General features: G+C 33.8%; 2 protein-coding genes across 3 annotated transcripts; both read right to left on the bottom strand.

Annotated features, from left to right (window-relative positions):
* Nucleotides 1–84: 84 nt before the first annotated feature.
* LOC18043623 (GDSL esterase/lipase CPRD49) lies at nucleotides 85–2,895 on the bottom strand. The gene is made up of 6 exons (XM_024186751.1): nucleotides 2,662–2,895; nucleotides 2,477–2,554; nucleotides 1,904–2,044; nucleotides 1,563–1,639; nucleotides 1,322–1,471; nucleotides 85–514 (listed from the first exon to the last, which is right to left on the bottom strand). The coding sequence occupies exons 1-6, from the start codon at nucleotides 2,770–2,772 to the stop codon at nucleotides 301–303; spliced, it is 771 nt and encodes a 256-aa protein (XP_024042519.1). The 5' UTR covers nucleotides 2,773–2,895; the 3' UTR covers nucleotides 85–300.
* Nucleotides 2,896–4,825: 1,930 nt separating this feature from the next.
* Nucleotides 4,826–10,051, bottom strand: LOC18043622 (putative ABC1 protein At2g40090). 2 transcript variants are annotated; one of them, XM_024185939.1, is made up of 13 exons: nucleotides 9,797–10,051; nucleotides 9,304–9,458; nucleotides 9,062–9,187; nucleotides 8,726–8,821; nucleotides 8,475–8,575; nucleotides 8,204–8,240; nucleotides 6,653–6,871; nucleotides 6,222–6,333; nucleotides 5,963–6,054; nucleotides 5,680–5,859; nucleotides 5,418–5,531; nucleotides 4,986–5,188; nucleotides 4,829–4,888 (listed from the first exon to the last, which is right to left on the bottom strand). In XM_024185939.1, coding segments are annotated over exons 1-13 (1,611 nt in total). In that variant the 5' UTR covers nucleotides 9,972–10,051; the 3' UTR covers nucleotides 4,829–4,887. The 2 variants fall into 2 exon arrangements, with proteins under 2 accessions (XP_024041708.1, XP_024041707.1); XM_024185940.1 differs by having other exon boundaries at nucleotides 4,826–5,188; nucleotides 9,304–9,640; nucleotides 9,797–9,860.
* Between the last annotated feature and the right edge of the window lie 4,364 nt (nucleotides 10,052–14,415).

Raw genomic sequence — 14,415 nt, 5'->3', positions numbered from 1 at the left:
GAAGGGGACATATTTGTTTTTCTAACTTTCCGTAGCGGGCAACAACGAATTTATAGACAGAAGAATTTCAAGAAAAAATAAATATCATAGTAATAGAGCTTGGGTAGAGGATCAACGGTCTGAGATATGTGACCTATACAGGGAACAATTTGCTACTAAAAGAATAATGAAATTTATGACTACTTAATAATAATTCATCATTGAAAGTTTGTTTGTTTTTGGCAGTGCCCATGTAAATGTGTTCAACTTGCTGGGCATGGCTCCTGCAAACACTGCAAAAGCATAAGATGAGTCCGCAAGTTAGTCCCATTGAATCTCCCTGTGAAAGGTCCAATCAGAGGGGTTTAAGGTCCTTTCACCGCTGGCGGCAACAAGATCATAAAGTGAGTCCTCAGAAAATTCGGTGGGCATGGACTTCCAGTGTAGAGATGGCTTCCACTCAGCTTGCTTGAGCACCTTCAGTATCTCTGCTACTACAATCTTGCTCCCTTCTTCTGATAGATGAATCCCGTCTCTGGGAAAAGAAGAAATTTGAGTGTTAATTTGATGAAAAATGCCTACATTTAACAGGATATTGATGTCAATTCTAGCACATGCTTTTTCGGCAAATGTCATCATGCAGGTTGAAAGGTGAATAATGATTGCACTATGAAAAGAAAGATTATGATCAACTCAAAGAAGTTGTTATTGAATCACAATCAAGAGTCTGGACCTTGTTTCATTACACACAAATCAAATGAAACAATTTTTCTGTATACTAGTGAATGTTATTTGCTTGTGCAGGAAAAATCTTTTGGTATAATTGGCAAACATAGATCAACCAACCAAATTAGACAGGAAATAAAATGAATGGCTGAAATATCTGATGTTTGAGCTCAGTAGTAGGCCAAGTTGATCAGCATGGCTTATCTTTCTTGAGAAACAAATGACAGTAAATGGTGATCTTATCCATTCTAGACAATACATGAAATTCAATAGAGTCAATTCTGATATAAAAAAACCAAAGTCTCTCTCAACTACAAGTGAATCACTATCCTAGCAAACACATAAAGGGAAAGAAATACCACGCTCAAGCCAAAAACAAATATTTAGAATTCTAAAACCTGTCTATGAAAAGTTCGAGTTCGTCGAAGCATATAGAACACAGAAAGAAGCAATTTAAATTGCAGTACCTATGTCAGTCAAATACACCTCTTCCGCATCAAAGCAGAGCATACACACTATATATAAGATGACCTAAAGTAGATCACAGCATAATAAAATTCTGGAACGTGATTGTATGGGTTAAAAATAAATGCAGACAGGCAGCAAGCAAACTTACGTGAAGCAGGCATTCTTCCAATCATCTCTTTTCTGAATTGCAGTAAAAAGATCGACTGCCTTCACTCCCAAATCATGGCACAAATTTATGCAAGCATCTGAGTACTTTTGGCACAACTCATTTGTTCGTACTAGCTCGCTAAAAATTTCACTGGTTTAAGGAAATATACAAGCCTTAGAACTGCTGGAAAAAGTAAATAAATAACATCCAAATTTGATATACAAGATAGGTATCACAGCACCTCGTGCCTTGATTAATTCTGGCCTCATCGACTGGAGGAGTACTCAGAAAAATTATGCGCGTTGCACAGGAAAGACTCTAATATCAGACATCTTGTGTTAGAATGAGACTGAAGTACCAAATCTAAACCACAAAGCATGCAAAAGCAAACACCCAGGTAACATATAAAGCTGAACCCATGAAAAGAAATGAACCAAATTCAAGACACAACCTCAGGCTGTTGCAGGAATGCCATGAGCAAGTAACAGGTAGACTTCCTCCTTTGGGACATACTAAATCCAGTAAGGCACTTTTAACTCCAGGACATACTACTATTAGGTAACTTGTGTATCAAGAAAGTACCTTGAGATGAGTTGCAATCCTTCTCATATTCTCAACATATTCAGGAAGTGGGACATGAGGGCCTAAACCAGATGGGTGAGGTCCCATTGAATCATTTCCACCAAAATAAACAATCACCAACGAAGGCTGTATAGGCGCATCCTACAGGGGACAGAAAAGAACAGAGATAGTAATGTTTGCATTAGAGTAGCAACTCTATTTTAACCTCAATTATGAAGGACACCAAGTTTAGCGGACACCATGACTGTACAATAAAATGATCATGAATAGAGCATGACAGAAAGACATCCTTTTACGTGCATTGCCGTGTTTGAGTGAAGCAGATTGAAAAGCACTTTTGGGGATAGAAAGAACTTAAATTTGCATTTTGGAGGGATAATTCTTTTCTAAAAATTCTTTGCCAGTTCGAAACGTTACTAAAAATTGCTTCAACAGAAAAAAAAAAAAAAAAAAAGGTGCTTCTTACTCCAAGGTGCTTTCTACAGAAGCACTTCCAAATTCAGCCAAAGATTCTATATATATATACATATACATATTTATACATACACACGCGCACACACATGTATATAATACCTTGGGAAAAACTTGATCGAGAACCTGAAGTGCGCGTCGTGAATTCCACCCGTAGTAACCTCGCAGCAAAATATCTGCCTATCACACAAATCACCAGTAGCATAATTATAACAGATGCGTCATTTTTGAAGAAATGTAATTACAAAGAATACAAAAAATGAAATTATAAGGATATAAAGATATACTTTGCGAGCGTAAATGTCGGAGAGAATGGCGCCCCAGCCGCCGTTGCTGAAGCCCAGCTGGACAATGGACGATCCGAAGAGAACGAACTGAGGCCTAGCGGGTCCCACCATTGTTTTAGTCACGAACGGAGATGATGACAGGATCACCGTCACAGCAGCCACTCCGCAACGGTTGCGTTCGCTATAAATTCTCTTTTGCGCTGGGAGAAATTTTAGGATATACGTTTTCTAGAATTCTAGCATCAGTATATATACACATGTGCGTGTAAAATGAATTTATCAGCGATAATTATATTAAATTTAAGGGTCCGGCTATGCTCCACCATAAAATATTTTTTTATAATTATAATTATAATATAATTTTTTATTATTTATAATTTTAATTACATAATTATAAAGAAGTGTATCGCGGCAGAGCATCTCCAACATAGACATTGTCAAAATTTAATTATATATATATATATATATATATATATATATATATATATATTATTTATGTTGATTAATTATATTATTTCTGATAAATTTTAAATTTTTTTAAAATAATAATTTTGTCTTTAATGTTGTTGAAAGAGTATATTTTTCTTACCATTTAGTGACATGTGGATGGATAAATTTCCCAGCAGTAATTTTTTTATAAAAAAAGATAATTCAACAATATTAAAAGAATTTTTTTTTCTTCGACTCCGTGGTAATTTTGTTAGAAATTAAAATGACATTAAAAAAAACATAATTTAATTAATTGCTCTACAAGAAGATTGTTATTAAAGGAGACTGTTATAATTAAAGGAGCCGCGAGTAATAATTAAAGGAGACTGTTATATTAGATAATCATGTAACATACATGATTATGTACTAATATATAACAGCTATTAGATGAAAATCCAATAATAATAAAAAAAACTATTTATTTCCCACAACCGTTCAATTTTCATTCCATGGCTGCTACGTAATAATGTTACCTAACACAATAAAAGCCATTATTAAATTACCGCATCCACTGCAGAAGGGAGGAGGATAAATGCGTGCGGTTGGCTTGTTGAGTAGTGTGGTAGAATCAGTAATTGGCGCTCACCAAACAAGCCAACAATATGAGAGGCTCTTAATGCAGCTGCCGGTGACAAGTCTGTCTTCTGTTGACTATTCGACATAGTACAATCCATTAAACCCGCCATTTACCGATCCTGCGAACTTGCAAGTTGATAGCGATCTTTTATTGGTTTTAGCCTTGCTCACAGCCGGAACGATTTCCAGTCCTCGAGGTTGTCGAAAAGTGAAATTCGGCCCAAGAGCCTTGATATTGTATATGATCATTAATCCCATTATTCTTCATATTTCCTCGACTCAGCTTCATCTGCTATTACTCTTGAATTGGTCCATCTAAGGCTGATGACGCTACATTTTTTTCTGGGGTGGCAATTCCGGTCGGAGTTCGTAAATTTTTACTAATTTTTCATTGACAAGGGTTGGTACTAGTATTTTGGCAATGGTAGGTGGCTTTAGGAGCAACACAAGTTGGCAATCCTTGTCAATATACTAGTATTTTGGTACAACTAAGAAAAGCCACCTACCACCTTTATGAATAACGAGCTTCCTGTTCTTGAGGAACAAAGGGGACCATCAAGCACTTTCACGTCCCCAGCAAAAAGTCATTGAATCATTTGGTTAATTAATAAAATCTCAATCATCTACGTTTATTACTAAACACGCACAACAACATCAAATTCTCGAAAGAGCTAAGATCAAACAGGAATTCTAATCTCAATTATAAACTCTAATCGCAATCCTGATATTGACCCAATCCCAACTTGTCTGATAACTACATTTGTATTAAGAGAAATGAGTGCAAAGCAAAACCAATATGCAAACAAATAATGGTAAAATTGTAACTGCAGCATATGTTCAAATTTACTTGTCTCATAAGCCCATGTCTGTTCAGACTTCCAAGAACTAATAAAAGAAACTGGATGATTCAAGAAATTTCAAATTTGTATATCAGTGAAATTAATGTCCTGGGAAACAATCTTGCTCTTATAGTGTATCAGTCAGCACCGATCAAAGGGTTTAATCACATGAATCAAGTCCCAAGTACATGAAGACAAATTATGCATCCGTGAAAAGAATCATTTAGATGGTTCCCCCCCCCCACCCAACCCAACCCCCAACAAAAAAAAATAAAAAGAAAAAAAACCTGTAAAAAATAAATGTGTCCATCCATGCTCAAAACCTGCATGTAAATGGCAAGTTCTCAACCATGGAGACAATGAATATGAGGTAATCTACTTTGGGATGGCATATCAGAGCTCAGTATAAATAACTCTTACTATGCCAGGAATAAAGCTTTTCGGATTTGTAAAAGCCACAGGAACATCTCAATGGAGAAAAGTCGAACTTCCAACAAGATTTCCTCCAACCAGACACTCAAACGGCGCAAGAAGGATTTACTTTGTAACAATTTTGCTTCTATAACTGCCTTGGAAGAAACTCTTCCAATAATCACAAATGACTCAGGAGAAGATCCCTGCAGCTGTATTAAGTAACATTTCAACCAGCAGAATGATTTCAGTATATTACTAGCCTTCAAAACCAGAAAACAGGAAACTGTGCAAGTTTTAATGACAAAATTATTTTATTACCACTTAGTAATTATCAAATCATAGATAAAATGCTACCACATTAAACAAAAGCACCATTTAGAAATCCAGATACTTCGTAAATCATAGAGTTTTAAACTGCTAAAAGCTGTGAAACTATACCAGACAATTATTAACTGCTCGTAAACAGTCATTTGTCTTCAGCATTAAAAGAATGACACGAGGCAGTCTCCGAAGAAGTTCTGTAATTTGAGGAAAATACTGAGAAGCATACATCTGCAAAGAATAACAAAATATTATCATGGAAATGGTAAGAGTCACCTTTTGCACAAATCATCGATCCCATTCATATCAGGATGTAACAGCAAGAAGCTAAAAAATTCCTTTCAGAGCAGATCTATGCATCCCTTCAATAGAAGCTCACCTGTAATTCAGAACGATCACCATCAGTGCCTTGTATGACTAAATGATCAACAGCCCGGTCAGTGACTCTATTCCATGGCCTCATAGTTAGAATCCCTGCAAATAGCACGTAAAGATCCTCCCCAGCACCCAATTTGACGCTATATTCCTTTATTGCATTAGCATCGGCAAATATCAAAGCCTGAAACCAGTGTCAACACATCAACAAGGACAACAGTAAGTTGCTCACAATAGAACACCTAGGTGCATTAAAGATGAAAAAAATACAAGGAACACATCAATACCTTCCAAAGAGCAGCATAGTTAAATTTAGTTGTGGCATCTAGTTCTTTATACAGACCATGGTCAATAAGTATCAACTGTGGTTTTCTCTTGCCTGCATATGTGAAGGGAAATGAAAACAAACTAGCAAAGCATGAGCTAAAACAAAGCATTTAGATGCACTATCACGGTCTGCATGAATCCAGTAAGGCATTAGACCATTCTGGAAATTATTAAAAATGTGGATCATATGAAAAATCTTAACAGAAAGAACATCCTCACCAAGTATGCTCTTTTTTTCAGAAGGCACTGGACGAACTAGCAAGTTGGCAGCATGAGGGTCACAATGCACAAAGCCATGCTTAAACATCATTTCAGCAAAAGCCTGGCTAACCTGTGTATAATTAAATCAAAAGCATCAAAATTGTATCCACATCGTTCAACAGCATGATGGTTGGTATTCCGAATGAAGATGATATCAACACATATTTTTCCAACTTATGAATCCAATTGGTTAACTTCCATAATACAAGGATCAAAAGTTGAAAGAGCTCAAAGGAAGAAAATATGCGGGCTACATGGTATCAACTTTACCTGAGTTACTCAACTTGCAATTAAGTGGATTTATTATATTGCAAAAGTTATTCAAATTCTTAATAATATTAATTCTGAGAAAAACAAAATATGACTGGATTACGAAGCTGCAGACTTACCAATCTAGAAACTTCATGAGGGTCAATACCAAGTTTTCGAATGGATTTCACATCATTAACTTGAGCACCATCCACAAATTCCATGATCAACAACTTTGAGGTACTTAAATTCCAATAGACCTTTGGTGCATATATATAATTCGCAATATGAGGAGATAACTTCCAAAAATTTTCCAGAACTTTCTCACTGTTTTTTGCTTCAAGCAAAAAATCGAGTTCCTAATGGCCACAAGACAACTGATCAATCACATATTACACTGCTTTTTGGATGGTAATTCGTTTGAAAAAATTGAGTGAATGCATCAATGTTAAATTGGAAACTCTGAAACAAATTATTTTCCTTATACAATATATATTGTATCATTTCGAACAGAAAAACAAATTGGAATTAGTTTGAGGAAATTGTTGGAGCAGAATTTCCCAATAGTTGAAAACAAACTTTGACTATTAACTTTCAGTTCAAATTAAATCCTTCAAAGTAGGAACCTAGGGCTATGTTTGGGAGCAAGGATTATGTGTAGGATTGGATTAATTTAGGGATTAATTGTTTATCTTATATTTGGCAAGCTCCACTTTGGATTAGATTATGGGACTAAATGTAAATGTAGTCCTAAGATCATGGGATTTGTAATCCCAATTGAAACATGGGTTTAGTTAGGATTAACTTTAAAAACAATTGTCTATTTAATTAATTATTACTTAAATATCTAATGTAGTATTTGATTTAATAATCACTATATTAAAATTAATCATGAAAATTAATAATACCAATAATCGGTTGCTTGTATATTATTTGTTAACTTTTTGATAAAATAAAATATATTTAAAATATTTAATAAAAATTAAATTAAATATTTAAATAATTTTTAATTTAATTTAAATGAACTTAATCTAACTTATATTTGTTTATTATAATTGTGATTACCTAATAACTAATTTTCTAAATATTTAATTTTAATTAATTTCTTTTAAATAATATTAATAATTATTTTTTATTAAATATTCATAAATAGTTCATATTTGTATTTAAATGTCAAGTTAAATGCTATTTAATTTCATTCAAATATAATTTAATATAGTCCAATCTAATATTGTACGAAACTTAAGACGGTATTATATAATCCAATTTCATCCAATCCAATCCTAATAATTAGTCCAATCTAATCTTGTATGCCAAACGTAGCCTAGAGGAATTTTCTTTTGACAATTAAAAGAGCTCAAACAATGGATAAAGTATTTAAAGTACAAACCACGGATTTTGGAAGACTGCCTTGGCCTGTCTTCATATAACAATAGAAATATTCAAGAGTTTAAGTGAGTTCAAAAACACATAACTCATAAGCATTATATGATTAGAGAAAATTTTTCAATTGTAACTTTTTTTTTTTTTGGGTGTGTGTTAAGAAACAATAGATGATATATTAGAGTTTCAATAGTAAATTTAACAAAATACTTCAGCAAATTTATAATGAATATGTGAAATACATAAATCACAATAAAAAATATTGAACCAAATAAAAAAAGAAAGGGGCCCATATTAAAGGAACTTGCCTTGGGTAAGCTTTCACGCATTTCAGCAACCAACCATCTGCATAAGTCAAGAAATTGCCAATTAACACTAGCAGTTTATCACAGAAATACCCATCCACACATACAAAAGAATGAAGAGCACCCCCAGATAATACCATTCTTTAATCCAAATAATCTCTTATTGGTGAATGGTTAGCATGCTGAAGGCCCAATTCAAGACCCCATTTTTTTAACTCATATCCTATAGTAAGGAAGGATGATTAGCAAACACAGAGACCATATGGAAAAGCACCTATAATCAAAGGATGGAAAAAGCCAATGAAGGGTGTTCACTAGCAATTCCACAGTGGCATGATCTGCAGCCGCAGTATCGGTCATGTGAGTGTGCTGAACCTGAATATCGATGAAATATATTGAACATGGATAGCAAATTCCTCATAAGAGACATTCTAGACCTAAAGATGAGCACAATATGCATGAAAACTTGGGTTATACTTGCCATGTGCAAAATGAAATTTCAGGTAAAAGTGAAATGACTAAAACCTTAACCGCCACTTTTTGGCCATCGCGGTTGCGAGCAACATGAACTTGTGCCAGAGAAGCACTTGCTATTGGAACTGGATCAAAGTCATCAAAAACCTGCACATCAAATAGACTGATTCAGTGGCAAGCAAACAAAACAATGTGCCTCCATAGAGGAAATCAATTATAGCCGAAAATAATCATCAAAACTTGAAGAGAAAATTGAGAAACACCAAATATAAATGTCAGATAAAACCAACGAGCTAAAAAAGATCGTATAAAACTCATTATATGGGAATTACATTCCACGAAAGGAGTGGTCGAGAAGGCAAGAAAAACTATATCCAAAGTACATACTTGATCTGGTGTTTTTCCAAGCTCTTTCTTGAAAACATCACACACTTGATCATACGAGGAAACTGGACACTTATTCAACATAGACTCCCTCATTATTTGCACATACTCTTGAGGGACCAGGTATTCCTGGAAATAAAAGAAAAAACAAAAGAAATGTTGATTTAAACTAGAAAATGATGAACATTATACTGATGGAGCACCAAAAAAGCACTCACTAAAAATCAAGTAGATAGAAGGCATACCAGCTGCCCAATATGTTGGCCAAGCTTGATATATATTCCTCCATTTTTGAAACACAGCTCTTGAAGCTTACGTGCCGACCTAAGGTGAACTTCATGTTTCACCTTCGCTCTCTCACTACTTCCTTCCGGCAGTCCCCATAAAGAATATTCATAATCTAGAGACAATTCACATACAGCTGAAATTTATCGGTGCACACATGCGACTACCCACATTGGAAAGAAAGCATGTGATTGCCAACACCACCATACAATTGAAACAATGCAAGATTTTCCAAGCCGTGAGACTGATGATAATGTAACAGTGAACACTTCGTGGTAATTTAACTTTTCTTTATAACTGCAATTTAATAATAATCAAGCTTAATTTTAATGCAATTGAACATTAGTTTTTAGCTGGCGGAAATGCAACTGAATAGGAGAATATTATAGCACAAAAATTTACAAATAATTTCAGAATTTCAATAACATAAACAAATAAAATAAAATTGAATACCGAAAGCGATGGAGGCCGCGGTGACGGAGTCACGGACGAGGCGGACAGGGACGGCGCTGCAGAGCTTGAGAGCCGTCGCCGGATCATCTGAGCTGGCAAGTGCTGCTCCGCCACCCAAAGCCGTGGCTGCTACCGCAAGCTTGCCCCCGTAGCGCCAAATAGATCGCGCGGCCATCCTGTCAACAGCCGATAACAAAATGAAACATCCGGTGAAAGTCTCGACATTTTCGTTTTCTTTTACAAACACAATTATGACACGTGTGCAATTAATTCATATTGGCTTGGGCCGTTCGGATCAGCCCGACATATGATTTTTAGAAGATTTTGGGCCAATGATTGCGAGATGGCACCCACTATATATTTATTGAAACCCCCACTGTTTAAATACATGTGAAAATAGTGGGTGCTTATTTACTCTTTACAATTGAGATTTAAAAGATAAACATGTGTGGCAAGAATTCAATGGACCAAAACTTTCGTGCATTTTAGGGGAGTAATCCGTAATCCTGCTTGTGTTTACAATTACTCATAATTATGATAAATAGTAGATTTTATTTAATGTCGCACTTAATTGATATTGTTAATTTGTTATATTATAATTTCAATTAAGTGAAAGATTCATGGTGAGATTACGGCAAAAGCTGCAATTAAAAGCACGAAAGAAAATTAAAAGAGGAGTCAATAGAAATGTCAAAAATGAACTCTATATATAGGGCGGCCTAGCTAGCGGTGTGGGGGAAGTATCATGTGATTGAAGAAATATTCAACTAATAACTTCAAATGAATATTACGAAACAACAATTAAAAATTTAGATGCCATAATGGAGACGGGTCATGAGTAGAACGTTGGAATTAATGGCTTAATCAAATTTGCCGCCTTGACAACAATATTAAACTAGGAATAATAAGTTCATGGAGAAGGCATGCATAGCGATGATGCAACGACAACAATTATGGCAACTTTATTGGGGATTCACAGAATCGGTAGATGAAATGGAGAAAAAGAATTACATTGGTTAACCAAATGGTCGTGGCTCAATTGGCAGCGCATGCTGAGTTTGTGGGAAGAGCTCTCAGGTTTGATCCCCACTAAACACGCCATTTGGAATAGGTAAAGAGCTTTAACTGTGACTACACTCCAAATTTGGATTAATCGGGACCCAATGCGGTTACCGGATACCGAATGACTTACACAAAAAAAAAGTGAGAATTACATTGGAACGTGCACGTTATGTTCCTAAGACTATATGTCTACGTCCATCCAACGTAAGCACTAATTTATCATTATGAGTTCAAAATACGCTGATATGCATTAGCAAATAGCTATTACACGCACACACTCTCTCTCTCATGCAGACACGAAAATGAAGATTTCTTGGGGATTCGCTACTACTTTTGTTCCATTAATTATAGCAGCATATGATGTAATAGTGAATTTGCATGAAATCCACTCACCTCAAAATTATTATTATTATTATTATTATATACACATATGACTTTATTTTTGTATAAGATCTTGATTATATTTTACTTCAAGATAAAAGTGATACTTCTGTTTAGACATTTTTTGACATTTTTTTTCTCATTCTTTAAATTACATTACAAATTTACTAATATTTATGATACAAAATCTATGAGTACCTCTTAGAGTTTATCTATGTGACCTCACAATCTAAATATCTAAACCAAAATTAGTAGCTATACATATTCTGAGTTCAATTTTAAAAAAATGAACATCTTTTGACTCGTGACACACATAATGATTGATTTATACTTAATTACGTATTAGTAGGGATGGCAAGAAAGCTCGGGCTAACCCTGACCATTCCTACAGGCTTTGGCTCGGGCCTCCCGCATGAGGGCCTGGACAAGAGCTTAGGAAAAAAAGCTCGGGCCAGGCCTAAGCCCTTTATTTTTTTACTAGAAAAAATTATAAATTAGAATAATAAATTCAAAATTGAAAAATAATGGAAAAAAAAAGAAAGCTTGAATCCCTAATTTATATATCAATAATAAATCAAAATACTTAAAATTATGATATTAAACTCTCTTTTAAGTATTAATTAATTAATTAAGAGAGTTCATGAATTAGAGAATCCAATATAAAAAAAAACTAAATATATAAGTTTTTATTTGCTTTATTTTCTTTATTTATTATTTTATTTTTAAAAGATTTATTTTATTTTATTCATTATTGATTACAACAACTTTATTATTATTAACTCGTTTTAAGTTTACAACAATTTTTTAAAAATTGAAAAAATAAGTAAAAGCTCAGGTCCGCCCCAACTCCAGCTCTTACACTTTTACTCTAATGGATTTGGGTATTGGCTTGAAAAAGCCCAGCCCAAGCCCTTAAATTGTCAATCCTACGCATTAGTGATAAAATAATATAAAGTCAACAACCATGTTAGACAAAATACTTATCTACAAGTGATACATTAAATTAGATACAATTGTATCCTATTAACATATTAGTTAGAAGAGTACTAACAAAACTCATATACAGCTCGAATTCACGGCGTAGTTGAAATAATACACTGAAAGATTATTATCGTATTTGTACTTTGATCTATTTTGATGTGTATTATTATATATGTCACATCCATAGTAAGTCACTGCGTTTGATTAAATGAAAGTAGCGTTATATGTTTGAAGGAATAAATAGCAATATTAACCTCTTAACGTTACTTTCATTTGCTTTATACCTAAATCATAGGTTGTTATAATTATCTTAATAAATGTGTACGTGTAAATATAAAGGAAAGAGTCATGTTTTTTTATCAAGAGAGGTCACATCTTGCATGTGTCTCGTTTGAAAACCTCATCCCCAATACCATAATTAATATCCATGCCTTTAATTCCAAAACATGAAAAATAATTAAATTAAATTGGGTCACATATCTTGCCGCCACCCCCCTAAGCTCTCTCCTCTTTGCTTTCTAGAACATTTCCAACGATAAAATCAAAATCAGAAAAACAAAACAAGACCCCTTCCATCACATTCAAGTGCTCCGAAATCTCCGCGTGTGCTTCTCATTTCGTTTCCCTTCTCTTACAAGCATATCATATTTACGGGGCCACATTTTTTCGTTTTGTCAACGACATTCTGTTTTTTTAACGTTTTCACGACACAACTTTTCTCTTACGTGTCCGAATGGAACATGCCGTACACTGTGTTTTTAATTTTCCTCAATCGTCTCTGTTATCTCGTCTTGTTCTCTCTGTTTTAGAACCCACGTTACTTCTTATATTGTCGCCACACTCACTCATACAAGATATGACGTCTCATTTTTATTTATTTTATTTATTTTTTAATCTAATCCATCGAAATGATGGTTTCTTAATCGCGTTATACTGCCAAAATAATACGAAGCTTCTCATTAATCATCAATTATGTTTTTGAGAAGCACTGCTTCACAATTTAGCCAGCAATATTCTAACTTACAGTTGTAGGTTTCACATCTCTCTTCTCCATCATATCTAAGCTTTCAACTGTGGAATTAACATATGATTGGGTTAATGTTAAAATATATGTGTGTGGGTGATGGCTTCTTACTTGCAAATTAACCACAAGCTGCCACCTGTTATTACTTTGCCAAGGACACGTCAAAAGAGTCAAACCAATCCTTACTAAAATGGCAAAATAGAATAAACAGTCAAACTTACTATGGTCAAGTATGCGAAGGATATACACCTTCGATGACAAAAATTGAGAGAGAAATTAAAGTTCAAGAGGTAATTAATTTCAAGTATTTCACAAAAAAAATCATAATTTTTGTCATTGAAGGTGCGTCCTCAAAAAACTTTTAAATATATTTTATCAAGCATAAAAATTAAATTTAAAATCATCTTCAACTTTCTCACCATTAATTTCAAATAAAGCCTAAAAGTGAATGATAATTTCGTAGGCAAAAAAAAAAAAAAAAAAAAAGGAAGAGTAATTTTGGCTTATATTTTCATGATACTAGAAGCTTCAAAAGAAACGATGACGTTTTATGTCATACGTGTGACGTTAAACTATTTCATCCGGGCCCGAGGCGGCTTAAGATAATGAGGAAAAAAATACCCCAAGAAAAACAAAAAAAAAAAATTAATACACACCATTCTTTTTTCTTTTGGTAATTTGGTTTGACTAAGATTTTCCATTTGGCGGCTTTAGAATTGAGATTGAAATGAGGCTGCAAAAAAAAAAAAAAAGAAAAAAAAAGACATGTTTATATTGCTAAAATTATGCGGCTATTAATTAATTATTCTAGACTTTTGATTCGCAAAACTAGAAACTAGTCAATATTTACCAACAACTCCCACAGACAAAATTAAGCATAAATCAAGATTTATTCAAAGATAAAGATGGCTTATTAATTTGCCTCTCATGCATGTATTTTTCAATCGTCAAGGTAAAAAGTATTACCTTATGCGAAAAAAGAAGAGACTAATTGAAGATTTGAGAAGTTCAAAGTTATAAGAAGATTGAAATAATCTACGTTTTACTTACAACAAAACAAGATATATGATAAAATCAACTCTTACTTTTTTTCTTCTTTTTTTTAGGCATCATATAATGAAAAACTGAAAGTATTTATAAAATGAAACGATGACTTTTTAGTAAAACACGA

Source organism: Citrus clementina, unplaced genomic scaffold, assembly GCF_000493195.1.
Source record: "Citrus clementina cultivar Clemenules unplaced genomic scaffold, Citrus_clementina_v1.0 scaffold_4, whole genome shotgun sequence".
In the NCBI taxonomy this organism is placed as follows: Eukaryota; Viridiplantae; Streptophyta; class Magnoliopsida; order Sapindales; family Rutaceae; genus Citrus; species Citrus x clementina.
Note: the sequence above shows the minus strand (reverse complement) of the source record. Positions and strands in the feature narration are given on the sequence as shown.